Here is a 17202-nt window from a genome sequence, read left to right as displayed (position 1 = left end):
TTTTCCTGCTTCCATTGCAAGTTCCAACTAAGCATGGTCTGTTCTTGGCAACAGGGCGGAGAAGAATTAAATTAAAGGTTTGATATAGAAGCTAGCGTTTTAGAAATTCAAATCTGAGTTTGTATAAATTCTGGAATTGTGCTGATTTGAGATGTTTCCTTCGATGTTTCTCTGTCTTTTTCAATAGCTGAGCTTTAAGCTTTCATCATGAACTTATTTTCCATACTAAAAGCATTAAAAGAGCTCTTGAAAAAGATCAGTTTCCAAGGTAAACATTAAGTGAGTTATTTCTTATCGCTGAGCTTCTATTCCTGCAAAAACCAAATGAAGAATTAGAATCTTGGCGTAATAACTTGATTGACATTTTCTTACCACCTGCTGTTGGTGCGCACTATACATTAAACAACACAAGAAGACTACACAGGTCTGGCTCTTTTTTTTTTTTTGTAAACACCCCCCCCCCCAAGTAGGACCTAATTTTAGTTTCCTGCCATTTTGAGTTGAAAAATTCCCGAAAATTGCTGTAAAGCTGGAATGCATTTAGGAGTTAATATAGTTTAAAAAGCTGAAAAACATGAAGCAAACTCCAGAACGAGAGAAAAAAAATGTTTATACATGTGAGTCTCCCTTTACATTATTTGCTCCAAACCATTAATTGGGCCCCACCAGCCACTGTGTCTGCCCCCCTCCCCAGTACAATAGTGAGGCCATTGATCCAGCTTATTTTGACAATTCCTGGTTTCTTTTCCCAAATTTTTCCGTGTGTGTGTGTGTGTGTGTGTGTGTGTGTGTGTGTGTGTATTGATTCCACCAGTATCACATTCTGTGCTAGAATCTGGGCAGCAACACACTTATCCACTCATCTTTCTTCTTAGAATTAACTTTGATTATGTAACATGAAACTAGAGGATGCAAACCTCAGCGGGAATGAAATCTGATGGAAAGCACATGAACATTTGCAAAGGTTTAGTCCCCTGACTTTTCCATAACTCAGGCAGCCTTTTTCTCCCACTTGTTTAGGCAAAACATATTCCAGGATCCAAACGTGTTCTCAGACTCTCTAACTGTAGTGTAAAATGATCTGTAAATGCTGGTTTGTTGGGCTGAAGGCCCCATTTCTAAGGAAGGCCATACAGCAGACATGAGATGGTTTGGATCTTACACATTAGGAATAACAAGGAATGTTGGGAAGATCCCCATTTCTGGAAGAATATGCCCAGAGCGGTATCCTTCGGTTTACGAGGACTTATACTGTAATTATGCTATGTGCATTTACCTCATGGGTACCTAAGAGGCAATTTATTAAAACCTTACTGTTTCAGGCAAAAAAGGAGGATATAAGGATGGCTCCTCTCGGGATCTATTAGTGTAAGGAAGCAGTTTGTTGATGAAAACCCTGTCTTAAAGGATAAATGCTGTTTGGGGACATTTGTGTCAGATTGGCAGACTTTATGCCGAGACATAATGCTTGCTGCATTGAGTGTATGTTAACTGAACTCTGACTGCCATAAAACTTGGTCATTAGATATAGCAAGAGGAAATTCACTGAGACTAAAAATATTTTTGTATCAGTATACAAGTAATGTTTCAGTTAATTTGTAGGTATATACCAAGGGTCTTCAAACTTGGCCCTTTCATGATTTGTGGACTTGGCCAGGCACGCTGGCTGAGGAATTCTGGGAGTTGAAGTCCACAAGTCATAAAAGGGCCAAGTTTGAAGACCCCTGGTATATATTGTGGCCAGTGGCATCTATGAGGAGGTCAAAAAAATAAACCAGGACGGCAACCAGAACTGGCCGGTTGGAAGCTCCATCCCAAAAACGGAATATTTCATCTAAGAGATAAATTTCCTTTTACTTCAGTCACTTTGTGATTTATAACCCCCACTGGAAAATGTAAGAACACTGATGGTTCCTTAACCTTGGCCTTGCCTCTTCCCAAAATCAGTTCATTTTCTGAAAGGTGATGTATGAAACCTATGGGAAGATATCCATACATGATCGAAACTGAGCAGTGTTATGAATCAGATGATAAAGTCTGCCTAAATTCTTCCCCTTAACTTATTTATTAATTAAGTTTATATCTCGCCCATCTCGCCAATTAAGTGACTCTTTAGAGAGAGAAAAACATCCAAAGGCTATTTATAATCCATGTGTGCTGATACAAAATGGAGGGTGGGGTGGGAACCAACCTATGGATTAAAAAAATAGGGCATTTTATGGAGGTTTTTCTTCAGTTACAGTCTGGGTATAGAGATGCAGCATAGCTTTCATGCCCTTTTTTAGATAGTTGATAATTTCAATTAAATGAGCCATTGAGCAATAAATAACAGGGTTTGACTGATACAGATACTTCGATGATGCAAACAGCTTTTATGAAAAGTTGCATATGGTATCTGTTAGCAATAGGGAAGATCGGTGGTTGAGTTATTGCACAGATTAGCTGGAGCAGCCGAAGGGCCTCAGTTTAAAAAGCCTCTGTCTGTTTTAAATCTTGAGATTCTTGCTGGCTTTGTAAGCTGTCACCTTAACATGCATGTTTTAAACACCACAGCCTAAAGATTAGAAAAGATTTCGGAATGTTCTCTGAGTATAATGTAAGGGTAATTTAAAATGTATTTATATTTCCTTACTGTATAATCACCCTTTAACCTTTAGATCATGGCTTCAACTTGCAAAACACAGCACAGGTAAAGTGAATGAAGCTTAACATATATTTCAAGTGAGTTTAACGTTTGTTTTAGTCATTCAGCATATTTCTGTCACAGGAAGGCAGCCTTGTGAAGCAGCTTACAAATAATAAAGGATTTGGACCCAAATATTAAGAATCTGTGTCAAGTCTTAGTAAAACCTGAACCTCAGACTGAGAAGGATCATTTGGAACTGACTTTCTTCACCACAATTGCCATCTCAATCAATTCCCATTGTTGATACCATTACAAACGGGTCACTTTTCTTCCTTTGTTTCAAACAATCTCTCCCCCACTCTTCATTTTGGCTCCCTGGTGTGTTTCTGTGTGCCTTCTTAGTGACGTTGGCAGGTCATTGTCCTAAAACAAGGTGCACAGAGATTCCCCAGGCAGCTTGTTGTCGTCCTCCTAGGAAAGTCCTTGAGGCTGAGTAACTTCGCTGCAGAGCTTCTTCTGGCTTTGACCTCAGCCAGAGAGAGGAAGGAATGGCGGCTGAACCGTATCTGGGTCCTCCCGTCTTCTTTTTTCTCTCTACCTTATGGCTGTGAATGCTTTCGTTGGGAAGGGATGGGGTGGACTGGCCATTTTGTTTATGGGCCTTTTTCAAAGGTGAGTTCAGATTCCATGGATACCTCTCAGGCACTCAGTGTCAAATCGATCCAGTTGTCTCTCAGTTCAAAACAACAATCCTTAATTCTAAGTGTACCTTATAGACATCTGGGGCTGCTGGAAGATTCTTTTCAGATGTTCCTCCGGTCGCAAGAGAAGGCATCCTGCCTCAGCCGGTTCTTTCTGTCGCCACCTTGCTTTGCTGAGCAATGCATTGGTGCCATCCCCAGGGACCAGTTGTGATCCATTGGGTGTCTCTGCGCAGACAAAAGTGGGGGCGGATGATAGTTGTCTGGCACCCTCGCCTCTCCGTTGCCTTTTGAATCAGGAGATAGTGATGGGTTTGCTTCCAATGACCCCTTAGGGCTTCCATTAAGGAAAAAAAAGCCAAAAATATAAGTAATTGCTGAAATATTCATCCATTCTTGTGTGTATGTATGTTTGAGTTGCAGAAGGCATTTTGGAGATTGACCCGAACTACCTTAGATAGAGATTCTCTGTAGCCATGAAGAATATTCCCCTTCTCACTGAGCATAATGGGGGAAACCAGATACTGCGCTCATTACCAGAAAAATTACCCTTTCAACCCTTTAGAACCACTTGAATCCACTTCACTTTAACAACCCTTCCCCTCGCGTGAATTGGTAAATTTGGTTCACCAACCTCATATGGATACCAGGATATCTGGGCTCCCCTTCGGAACAGAAACGAACCCTGGTTACCTGCTGTAACCTGGATTTAAAACTGAGAAGGGGATTTAAAGAGTACACGTTCGCACCCAATGGCCCCTTCTTAAATCAGACGGGTCTTTATGGCGAATTGAGCCCAGGAAGTGACTCAGCAATTGTCAACACTTTTATATTCCCTCTTCTTTGTCAAATCTAGCTAGTTGTGTAGCTCTGCTCCCTGAATTGCAAAAATGTCCACCAATCTGGTCTGGAAAACCTGGTTTTTAAGAATGACTCCCAAGCATTTCATTCCTTAACGTGTTTTTTTGGTGATTTTATTTCTAATCTAATTAGAGATATTTCTGATTTCTAATATGAAATATCTTTTTCTGTGCTTTTGTTGCCAAATAGTTCTTTTAAATCATTTGATATTATTATTATGATTTTCATTTATTACTCAGCACACTAATAGAACTAGAAACTTTGTATTGCTTTGTATGGCATATTGAAGCATTAGGGATAAAGCCAGACATCTGATTTCCCCTCTGGGCTAGAGAGAAAATCACCTTTGAAACCCCAGCTTCCTTCAGGCTGCGGGACGCCATTCCCGTCCCCAAAGGGCATCTGTTATTTCAAGTAGGGCAAGCGGGCGCCCAACCATTTTATAGGCATTGAAAAACAATTGTTCTCTTGTAGATCTGGCGAATGAAAAATATACCTTTTTTTTTTTTTTTGCTTTAGTGGATGCTGGGTGAGAGTTATAATCCATCAAGCAAAGACGTTTTTCATGCAAAGGAATTAGGTGATGTTTTACTAAGCCCTAATAATACTCTCCTGCCTCATATAAATGCTGACTGGAAAAACAGCCAACAATGAAGTCACTGAACAATTTTTTCAGGCCAGGCAAAATTCTGCTTTTCTGCACTAAAACGGTTCTCCATTTCCAAATATTACTACTATTTTTGTAACAAATTCCATTCATTTTGTTAAGCATATGTGCAAAGACAAAGCTTATTTGTAAGTTTGCTACACTGTCATAATTTTTAGTATTTTTAATAGATTGGTGTCACTGAAGTTGAATTTTAGGTCATTTTATTGGTCTATATTATACCATATTTTTTAGGATAAGTAACTAAGCGGTGTGGATGTGGTCTCTTCAACTCCCCTCCCTTCCCTGAAATTCCCCTTATATAGAATTACTTTGTCCCTGTATCATTATTTTATTTTTAAAAGACTTATATTTTGTTATTTTCTTCAGGAACTCAAAGGAAAGACATACGAACGGTCTCCTCTAGCTACTCCCTAAATAACACCTCTGGGTAGTGAAAAGGATTGGTACAAAATCCTTAATTTGGCTTCACAAAACAATGTTTGAGAGGGTTCGGGTTAAATTAATCTGGAAGAGGGCCGCCCTATTAATTCAACCATCTCCACATCAGTCCAATTTGGTTTGGAATTAGACCAGGCCTTCCTGTGCGCCTCCATGTAAATCCCATTTAATGTACATCAACTGTGAGATGTCAGTTTGAAATACGTGATCAAAATTTAAAAAGCTCCGAATAATATAAAAACCAAAAATTTAAAATCAACAGTCGTGGCTAACTGCCACTAAAGAGTTGAAAGAGAAGAAGAGGAAGGATCTGAAGGGAGATTTAAATTTGCCTTAAAGTTTTGGTTGTAGGGGATGGTTACTGAGGGAAGAAGGAAAAGGGGGCCGATGGATGGATGGATGGATGAGGGGAAGAAGGCTACCTCGGTAGCATGAAGCACCCCAGCCTTGCCCGGGCTACAGCCCAGCTCTGGCGTTGAACAGAACAAGCAGGGGATACAAAGCTAAAAGTAATTTGTCCAGCGTAACTACTTAATCCGCATTCTGTCTTTAGACCAGGGACCTCCAAACTTGGCAACATGGCTGGCAGGGGACTTCTGGGAGTTGAAGTCCACGAGTCTTAAAAGTTGCCAGATTTGGAGATGCCTGCTCTAGACTGATCCCCCTTGCCGGCTTTTCTCATCGCGATGGCATGGTCCGCTTTGCCAAAGGCTCAGGGTGTCCTTTGGGAGCCCCCCCCCCGGCAGTTTGGTGCTGCCGGTCCAGGCCCGGGAAGAGCCGCCAAGCAAAGGAATGCGGGGGAGGGGGAAGAATCGCTTTCCTGCCTGCCACGGAGTTACCAGACCTCCGAATAAAGACCAGATAGAGCTATCCACATCAGTGGTGTGATGTGACCGCAAAAAAAGGCAGTGTGTATTTATCCTACATCAACACCAGTCTAATGAACTATTACCAGGACACAATAGTCTCATTTTTACCACTCTGCGTTGGTCAGTTTAAATACTATACCTGGAACCAGGGAAAACAAGTAGATGTTTTCAATAATTCATTGCCTTCTAGACAAGGCTTATTATGCAGAAGCCCAGAGCTCCATCAAAACTCAGTTGGGACTCATTAATTCTCTGGAGCGCTTTGGAAAAATACCTGATTCTCTTGTATTTTTTCCTCCTAAGGAGTCACCTTTTGAAGCCTTGGGCATGCTGTTTTGCAACCGGGAGCGACACCCCTTGTGAGCTTGTGAGGGTGAAAAAAGGGGTTTATGGTTCAGGTATCCAGGCTGCAGGTTCAGAAAGGGCCAGTTTTGTCCTGGGCTCTCTCAGCACCCAGATTCCTCACCCAGCCATTCTTTCTCTGACATACATACATACATACATACATACATACATACATACATACATACATACATACAGGTATCGCTAACTCCCAGGCTCAGGCTATTAGCTTTTTAGCTACAAAGCTATTTTAGAAGCATTTCCAAAGTTGTTTGGCTAAATGTTACTTAAATCTCCTGAACTTGAAGAAGGTGATTACAAAAACAGGATGATTTCTTAGAAATAATTTGCCAATTTGCAGCAATTTTCAAAATGTTCTACATTATCGAGTGTTAAGTGTATGAGAGACATCGTGTTCTGGATAATGCACCCAGAGCTGTGGAAAGTGCGAGTGTCTTGCTCAGCTCATATTTATTTCTAAATGCTTGGACCAAATGATTAATCCTATGAAGATGTCAAGGGGAAAAAAAATCACTGTTCACTTGTGGTATCTACTACTAAACTTTCTTACTCGTTCTCTTTTCTCTGCATGAAAGAAAATTCAGGCCGTATCCCAGATTAAATTATTTGAACCAGATAACCATGCCTGTTGTGTTGTCTTTGTAGTCCTGTAGATCCTTACTTGATGAGAGTAGAGCATCTTATATGAGGGAATTTTAAGTTCTCAAGGAGGTTTTTTAGTCTAATGTAAAAATAATCTTTCTGCTAAAATAGTGGATGTAAATGGACAGATGAACAGATTTCACTTCAACAAGAAGCATGAAAAGTAAAACGGATGCTCTTGTTGTCTTACATGCAAGTAATAACTATTCACAACAAGAAAAATTGAAGAATGGCTGTGTCAGACAGTATGAAATTTAGCATAAGAATGTGACATCTTTGATAAAATACATAATTAGACGTGACACTTATAGTGAGCTTAGCTAGAAGATGGCATTTCCTAAGTATTCTTGTTTTAAATCTGCATGAATTATAGCAATTCTTTCCCCTTTTCAATCACTGCCTTCCTTCACCGGAATTGGAGGATGTTGAAATGATTCTTTCCAGGAAAGCTGTAAAGATTTGGTGGCTCCATCAAACCTTGGAGGCAGGCTTGTTGTGACTGTTGTTTTGCACAATGAGTTGGTTTGTGGCTTTGAGTATTTAGATTCCCAGTTTCTGTATAGCAGTATTGCAATTTATGGTGCGTTTTTTATTTTGATTATGTTATTATTGTGTTATCTCGTCTATTTATCTTCTCTGATTGAAAAATAGAAATGTATAGTTTGTAGCAGGAGGATTTGTATGGACCCTCAGCACCATCAGCTGTGTTGACTATTCTAACTGTTCCTATCCTGGACGTGAAGTTGACTTGGTTGTGACACCTGCCACCCTATTGAGGGTTAATGAGAAAGATTTGGGTGGCTAAGTGGGTGTCCACTTCTTCCCCCCCTGCTCCTCTTGAGTGGAAGAGAGGGGGTCATCCCAAATAGGAGGGTGCTGGTCTTTGGTCAAGGATACACAGTAACTGCATTCCCTGTTTGAGCCTCAAGACAAGGTGAAGGTCCCCCGTGCTGTTACCCTTTCTTCTTAACACTTTAAAGTATTTTTAAAGGTGAAAGATGGGGTGCACGTGCATACGCATGTGATTGAGCACATGGGCGTGTACCATCATTGACCTGGAAACCTGTGTGGTCCTCGGATCAAAAACGATTGCCTACCTGGAGAGAAGACGCTTTGAGTAAGGTTTCACAGTTCTCATTTTCATAGATTATGTTCTATGAAAATGTTTGATATGAGGAATTCGTGTATCCACAGAAACATGCTCAAATTACAAAATCCAGCAGACTTAACAGGAAACTAAGGTTTCCTGCTATGTGAATATGCTTCAGTTCTTGACATCTGGACTGCGGCTTTCGGTTCCAGCAGTGAGACTGATTGACAGCAAGACTATTAGGCAGCAAGGAAATTTGGGAGTAGTCTGTCTCTTTTGCTCAATACTGAGCTATAAAAAACAGTTTGTATCCCTTCTGAAAGTCTACAGGAATCGCTGGGGAGTGAGGTTGACCATTATTTCTTGCGAGGGTTTTGTTTTTTAAAAAGAAAAGAACAGCTAGGAATCAACCTGGCTTCCTAAACAGCACTTATCTGGCTTAAAATTATAAATCTGTCAGGCTTATCTTGAAGTACTAAATTCAATCCAAGTTTCATAGCACGCAGAAAGACTCCTCAGGCAAAATATGCAAAAACAAGGAGTGAGAGAAAATGAAAGCCAGCGGAGTCAGACCCAGCAAAGGCACTTTGGTAGCCAGGAGTTCACAGATCAGCATTGTTCCAGGGATCTTTCCAAGGCCAGATTGCTCTCCTTGGAGCTCACCCAGGCACAACTAGCCATGGTTAGATTTGGGTTCCTTTATTCAGCTATAGGGTCCTTTTGGCATGGAGGAGCCTGCTTCAGCCTCTTTGTTATCTGATGCGTTCTCATCCGTTGCCCGTGTTTTTGAGGGCAGGATGGAGGCGGCTCCTGGTCTGAAAGAGCGGGACCAGTGGGCTCAGCATCGTCACTGATTCTGCCTGTGGAGGCTCTCCGTCCTCCAGGTCCTGGTTGTCCCAAAGGTGCTTTTTCAGGAGGCAGCCGGACTTTCTTGTTTTTCTTTGAAGACGTTTCGCTTCTCATCCAAGAAGCATCTTCAGCTCTGACTGGAGAAGCTTCTTGGATGAGAAGGGAAAGGTCTTCAAAGAAAAACAAGGAAGTCCGGCTGCCTCCAGGAAAAAGCACCTTTGGGACATCCCTGGTTCTGGTAACACAGATTCTCTGTTGTGCTCTTCCTCATCCAAGGAGGCTTTTGAGACCAGACCATGACAAGAAGACGGGCAGTCTTTCTTGCAGTCATGAGCATTTGCTATGATGCTAACTTGATAGTAACATCTGATATGTTGGATATTGAGCCAGACATCGGGCAATCCGCTATCGGCAGGATATCTCTCTACCACAAAAGAGGACCGCTCTGAGGGATCATCTAACAAGTCCCTGATGTATCTCAAGCTCCGTGTCAGATTGTGCCCTTCCCTGCTTTAGCCATCAAGGCGACAGGCCGAGGGCCGTTATTTTGGGGACCCTCTTGCCACATCCTTACCGGCTTTCTTCCCCAGAGTGAGACCCTCAGAGTCTTCTTTAAAGAGATTTATTGAAGGGAAAGGGGGAATTAGAGTACAGAAACCTTTGGCCATTGAAGATGTTTATTTTAGCAGCCAATATATCTCTAGTTTTCCTAAGTTGGAGCTTTCTTGATCCTCTGGCTAGCCACCTGTTGATGTACCTGAGGAGATGGCTACATATTTTCCTGATAAAGGAAGAATGTGCAGATGTTTGGTGCTTGCAATGTCGTGCAAATCATTATCCCGTTTTCCAGGCTCTGAGGAGCCCATTAGTTTAGTTCCCAACATAGTTTAGACGTTGGGTTTGGTGAGGCTGTGGCCTACTTTTTATGAATAATGTTTGCTATGTTTTCCTCCCGGAGGCCAAGATCCATTTCCAAGGCAGAAACGTCTTGGATTTATATAAAGCTGTTGTCTGGGAAGCAGCCCTGACATTTAATAATTAGAAATTGATGTTAATTTTCAAAGTATAATCTTTAAAATGCTTAAGGTAAGCTGTAAAGCTATTAATGTTCACTACTTTATCTTGTAGACTTGCTTTGCAGCTGTTGTAGTGATAAATATCAACCTGGCAACAATTAAGAGTTTGTTTCAGCATTAATGAAACTGTTCTAGTCTTGAGGTAGTCCTCTCCTCTTCACATGTTGGCACTAATTTAAAAGAAAATGTCAGGCTAAATATAAGCATATACCCTGACAGTTCAGCTTTTTTACTTAAGTAGAAAAGCTGTTTGAAATTTAGCTTTCATCAAAAATGGGAAAACTGCCCACTTGAAATAAAACAATAGCTGAAATCTTAGTCATTTTCCACTTACGAAGCTCTGTTTCCATTAAAATAAACAATACAAATTGCAGGATGCCAAAAGCTTTATTCAAAGCGTTGGGGAAAAGTTCCTTTTGTTTTTTTGGCCCTCGTAATCCAGTCGGATTTGAAAACAGGCACACTCTGGATTAAATAAGTTAAAATCTTAAACGGTCAGCTAATATTTCAGCAGAGAATTGGCAGATAAAAACGGGTTCAAACATGCCATAAAAATGAATAATACTGGCTGAGTCCCCTCTGCGCTCTTTAAAATCCTTCCCACATTTCTTTGAACCGTCTTTTTCAAGACCCCGTGTTGATTGTCCCATCACTCCTATGGGTAATGTGACCATCTTTTGTGGGTGTGGGTGTGCTCTGAGTTATTGTTGACTGCTGACAACTCCCAGGACAAGTCCCTACAATTTTCTTGACAAGATTTCAGAAGTGGCTTGCCATTGCCTCTTTCTTAGGGCTGAGAGAGGCTGACCGGCCCAAGGTCAACCAACTGGCTTGGCCTGTTGTCCTCATCCGATTGTCTCCCAACCATCATCGACCTTAATATTAACCTTTAAGGTTATTAGTTGAGTGTTTAATTTTTGATGTTTTTTGTGCATTGGGCAGTATTAGAGTTCTTTTGGAACAATAGATGTTTCAAGCCAAAAAAGTTATGTTATTCTGCATCCCTGTGGAAAATCAGCTCCAAATTGCCTTCTGCTCCTGTTCTAATTCATTTTAGTTTAAACACCAATAAAGATAACTAAGTGGGGGAGAGGATGACAGTAAAATTTCCCAAAGTCAACCAAATTGTCTTTTTAAAATTGTTTTCACTGAACGGATTTAGCAGTTGATCAATTCTGATGCCACTGATGTGTTGAAAATTCCTTGAGGTAATTCACTAAAGATGATTTGCCGAAGTAATGTGTGAACAAAAGTAACAACAAAATAACTGCAGAAAATAAGTGCTTAACTCTTTTGTAAGTCAATAACAGGAAATCTCATTCAAATAAACTTAGTGTTGCCACAAAATTGATGGTAGAGTTGGCCTTAATGCTGTTGTGTAACAGAAGGATTTGAAAAAACAGACGGTGTCATATTTTAGAATACCTCACTTTTCCAAAAGAGGCAAATATCCTTGAGAACCATTTGTATAACTAATTAAGAAATACTAGTACCAAATAAGTTATACACCTCTTATACACCTCCCAAGGGGGAATCAGTGGAAATAGGATCTTCCCTTGACTTCTCTGTGATACTAAAGCTTAGGGCTGTATGTCAACAGGGGAACCACCTTTTCTTAACCCTTAGAATAAATGTTATTTACCATTAATCATCAGTAATTATTTGTCCATGCTGCCCTGACATTGTAAGTAACGATCACTACTTATATGTCATTTCCCTGGTCTTTTTATTTCCTCTCACAAAAGAGGAAACTGATCACATTTTTTCAGATTTCTAAATAGAGCTAAGAAAAAAAACTGAGAAGTGTTCATTTATTTCAGTACTCATATAAATTATTTAAACACTTCATTCAGTTCTCATTTATTTCCCATTACAGTTACTATCTTGTGGTAGAGAGGTGTTATAGCACTTTGTAGATATGGAAAACAAGCTTATTATATATTTAGTAGCACATTTTGAAAGAGAAACATTTGGCACATTCAGCCTTAGCCCATGCAGATTTCAGGAATAATAAATGTTGTGAGCATTATTCATAACTTCTAATGTTTTTATGTTTCCTAATGCAGCATTCATTTCAAAAATCTCAACGTAGCACATGCTTTTGCACGTATATGCTCAATAATTAAATCAAAGCAACAGACATAGTTTTTTTTTAAAAAAAAGTGAAAAACATGCTGTTAAAATATAATTAGTATGTATCACATAAAAGTCTATAATTATATAGTCACTGAAGTTGGCCATAGTTACAGCGTTCTTTAGTGCATACTTTAAAAAGCCCAACAAATATAAAAAAGAAACTTGTATTAAAAGATAGAAACACACATTCAAAACTCATAGTAATCATAATTATATCATATGAAAATGATTCAGAATGGATTGTTGAACTTTTATTAAAAGAACAGAGGAACCCATCCAATCCTGTACAGTGTGTATACAGACACACACAAACACACATACACATACACAGAGAGAGATTCTTTATTTGTTAACTCTTCTTTCCATTAACTCCCAGAACGTCTTTTTGGCTGTGATCTTACGAACATTTATCTGGATGTAAACTTCATTAAATGCATTGGATTTATGGTCCAACATGTTTAATGCAGTTTTTTGTAATATAAGCTATAGATTTTTACTTTTACTTTAATACTAGAAAATAACACAATTGTTTATTACATAGTTTATGCCATTATTCTATATATAGTTCAAGATAATGTGAAAATGGCATATGATTCAAACAATCACATTAAATAAATGTAAGTCCAACTTCCCAAGATATTGATCAGACAACTGTTTTTAACTTTAGGTCCATCTTAATCTTCTATCTATAGATAAATATTGTAATTCTCATACAGAAAGTGTTGGATTTATGATGATTGTATTTTATGATTATGATTATCACTTGTTGCTTGTACTGTACGTACACTGAGAGCTTTTGCACCAGAGACAAATTCCTTGTGTGTGTCCAACCACACTTGGCCAATAAAGAAGAATTCGGAATTTTAAATCCACATCAGGTAAATAGATCACATGTTGAACATTCCTACCAACTACCACCACTTACACTATTTGAGACCAATCTGAACACCTCAAAATAGAAAAGTAATGTAATATTTTATATCGTCTGGGAACGAAAAGGTGATAATAGGCTAACTGCTTACTGTACTGTAATGGTTTGTTTGACTTATAGAATAGAAATTCAGAGATGTTCTCTTTGGATTGCTGATTCTTTCTCTTTTAAATATAGGTTTGTGCTGTCCAATTCCTAAGGGTGCCGCCTAAGTGGTGGTTTTGACAAACTGGAAAATAGTTTTCCACCCAATTTTTTTATTGACAAATCTTTGTTTGCTTGTTTCCTCTTCAGCCATTGGTAATCGAAATGCTAATACGCTTGCGAAATGCTTAAACATTTGTAATAATCACAGCTACAACAGCTTGCCTGTTTTTTGTTTTCTCATTTTCAGGATATTGGGTATTTTTGAGTTCTTCCTTCACTTACTGTTAATTGTGTGTCATGTTTCTGCTGTCTATTTTCATGTGGATTTCTTTTTCCACTTAATAGTGGCCATCTTTCCGAAACCCTCTGTGCATAGCAATTTATTCTGTGTTTCTTTGCAGGGTTTCTTTCTGACCGTGTCCCCGGAATCCATAATGAAAGTCGCAACTCAAGCTTCTGCAAACAACAAGATCTTCAGTCTAAATCTTTCTGCACCATTCATTAGTCAGTTCTACAAGGAACAACTGATGGAGGTCATGCCTTACGTTGACATCCTGTTTGGGAATGAAACGGTGAGAGCTTCTGGACGTTTCCTTGTTTTAATACTGTGCTGGCATGTAAAGTGATGAGGGTGGCAGATCTGGGCTGCAGAGTCTGGGCAACCACTAGGTGTCAGCAGAGAGAGAGAAAGAAAATGGGCCTTTTGCTGCCAGCTACAGGTGGTCCTTGAGATTACGACCATAATGGAGCCGTATTAGTCATCAGTCCTTAAATAGTTGCTGTTGTTCAGTCTCTAAGTCCTGCCTGACTTTTCGCAACCCCATGGATCACAGCACACAATTTGTGTAATAATCTCTTCTTTATTTTGTATTTCAACTTGAGGGTAGCACACAGAGGAATTTTGGGAGCAGGAACCAAGCTCTCGGTTGTTTGTTGTGCACCCACTTGTGCGGCCTACAAACCAGAAGTGGTATGGGGAAGCTAGTTTTATGGAGCTGCGTTTTCCTTTCAAATAGCCAAAGCTGCACAACAATAATAATAATAAAAAAAATAGCTAGAAATTAAGGCACCAGGGTAGAAAGCGGAAGACGGCGAGTTCACCTCCGGCCTCAGCCATGAAATTCAGCAGGCTGACTCTGAGCCACTCACCAGCCTTCTCAACCCATCCCACCTCACAAGGCTGTTGTTGTGGGAAAAATAGGGGGTGGAGGAAGGTGTGCTAGGTATGTTTACCGCCTTGGGTTATTTGTAAAAATAATAAAGTTGGCAGACAGACAGACAGAATAACTGTTTCTGGAAATCTCTTTAGAAACCCATGGGTGTTATTATTAAAATTTTAACATTTTGGGTTAATATATTGATGATTCATTGCAACTGTGAACTATGACAAACCATGAGTTATTTGTGGAAACAGCAAAGGTGGGATACGAATAAAATAAACCGAGTTTGTATGTTTGCAAATTAGATGAATGTTTCTCCTTACCTCATGGGTATTTATTAACTTGGCTTCACACAAGTATCTTTAGCAGGCGATGCTGTTGGTAGAAGCAATTCGTGCTTCTAACCGGTTCTTGCCGTCCTACAGTCATTAGGTAACAATCCGTGACTGGAGAACTTTATATTATTGTCATTTCTTTTAATTATCACTGAATTTAGTTTTCTAATAGCATCGTTGTACAAATGATTCTTAGCTGTAATACCTTTTAAGTTTACTGTAATCACTGGATAATTAACTTGCCAGGATTTAAGCACACTCAGCTTTGCCTCAGGACATTTAACGCTCAAATAAGGTCAATTATCTCCTGATGATAAGTGCTTGGTCACAAGTCCCTGCTTAATTCATCCCAGAACTGCTCACCTTAAATAAGTAAATGTTTGTTGCATAATTTAAGTTCTGCTACTTTATCACAGCTCTTTATATTGTCTAAGACTCTGAATGGGACCCAAAGGCCGGGCGAGTACAATGCTACTACCGGTAACTGGGAACAGAAAAAAGGATGAGCTTCAGCAGATGAGCCAGTTTGCATAGTTGTCTGCCTTTCAAGAAATAAAGCACCACAAATGTAATAACAGAAGCTTGGAAAGTGTTTCCCCTTCCTTTTTATATCAGAGACAGTCAAGGCAGGATAACCTTGAGTTTCTTCCTCACCTCTTCCTATCGTAGCTGGTGCTTTATAACCCTTGCCGTATAGTTCTTCCGAGGCTGCCTGCGTGGTGGACCAGCCTTTGCGGTTGCCCGCTGTGGCACCAGGACAGTATTCAGATGTGGGGACAACGTGGGCAGCTTCACTGCTGAACAGATCTTCCAGCCTCACTCTCCTTCTTCCCGCCTTGTCTTCAGCAAGCTGCAAAGCTCAGCTTTAATGGGATAAAATGCTTTTAAAATATAGCTCTGGTCTGAAGCCCCCATTGGTAAAAATCCTCTTATTGGAAACTCACTAAATCAGGCGTCTTCAACCTTGGCAACTTTAAGACTTGTGGACTTCAATTCTCAGAATTCCTCAGCCAGCCATATTTTAAAAGAATAGAACAGAACAGAATAGAATAGAATAATAAAGTTGGAAGGAACCCTTAAGATCTTCTAGTCCAACCCCCTGCTCAGGCAGGAAACCCTATACCATTTCAGACAAATGGTTGCCCAATCTCTTCTTAAAGACTTCCAGTGTTGGAGCATTCACAACTTCTGGAGGCACGTTGTTCCTTTGGTTAATTGTTCTCACTGTCAGGAAATTTCTCCTTAGTTGCAGGTTGCTTCTCTTCTTGATGAGTTTCCATCCGTTGCTTCTTGTCCTCCCTTCAGGTGCTTTGGAGAATAGTTTGACCCCCTCTTCTTTGGGGCAGCCCCTGAGATATTGGAGCACTGCTATCATGTCACCCCTCGTCCTTCTCTAGACATACCCAATTCCAGAAGCCGTTCCTTATATGTTTTAGCCTCCAGTCCTCTGATCATCTTTGTTGCTCTTCTCTACACTCTACATTTACATCATTCCTTGTTCGTTTTAATCCTGTTTACATACAGCAGGATTATAAACCACTCAGAGTCCATCAACAGTGCTAGAGGGAGGAAGGAAGGAAGGGCCCCAGTTTAAATATTGACCAATTTCCAAAATGATTTCAGTATTCAAAATGTTAGATGCCACAGAATGTGCACCATAAGTTAGGGGAGACATTTGAATTCTCTAAAAAAAAAGTCAAAACTCAAGGAAAACAATGTGAGAACAGAAGCAGAATACTCTTAACACCTGCTCTATATCACTACCACTCTTAATAATTCGCATAATTATCAAGGCATTTAAATCTGCTCTAAATACAAGCGATAAAGAATGTGCAACAGCATTCTGCCTTTGGTTGGGAATACAACATTAGTTAATTAGTGAGGGTGTTTTTCCTAGAGACAGAAATTTGGAACTTTTGCCTCAGCCGTTTACAACTTATTTTTCTTGGAAATAGTGAAGTATTTGAAATAATGGGGAACGGGGCCTCTGACTTCCTTTTCTGCTGAGGATTGCAGAGCCAACATCTTCCATATACTCTGAAAATACTTCATTTTGGCCTTCCAGAGTGTATAAATAAAACCTACTGGCAGGATTTACGTTATCTTTGTACCTAAGCCAATTTGTAAAATGGTTGTAAAGCTAGATCATGTAATTGGAAAGACTCCTTCAACATTAATTGGAAATATGATATGGAGCCGATCAGCATTTCCTTCTTATCCAAACAGAAATCTGAAGGTATTTCTAGCATTTGGATAGTTTTTCTAAGGATAGTAATTGGCAGAGCAATGGAAATCAGTGTGTATTTTT

General features: G+C 39.8%; 1 protein-coding gene across 2 annotated transcripts in view; it reads left to right on the top strand.

The window, feature by feature from the left end:
• Positions 1 to 17202, top strand: part of ADK (adenosine kinase) — a 124574-nt gene that overhangs the window by 68461 nt on the left and 38911 nt on the right. For both annotated transcript variants that reach the window (XM_039339647.1, XM_039339648.1), the window contains exon 7: positions 13801 to 13971. In XM_039339647.1, the coding sequence (XP_039195581.1) occupies positions 13801 to 13971 (171 nt within the window). The remainder of the gene's footprint in view (positions 1 to 13800; positions 13972 to 17202) is intronic.

The sequence above is a fragment of the Crotalus tigris genome, unplaced genomic scaffold, assembly GCF_016545835.1.
Source record: "Crotalus tigris isolate CLP2741 ecotype Arizona unplaced genomic scaffold, ASM1654583v1 scf7180000017736.1026742, whole genome shotgun sequence".
In the NCBI taxonomy this organism is placed as follows: Eukaryota; Metazoa; Chordata; class Lepidosauria; order Squamata; family Viperidae; genus Crotalus; species Crotalus tigris.
The sequence above is the reverse complement of the archived record's forward strand: the minus strand, read 5'-3'. Positions and strand labels throughout refer to the sequence as shown.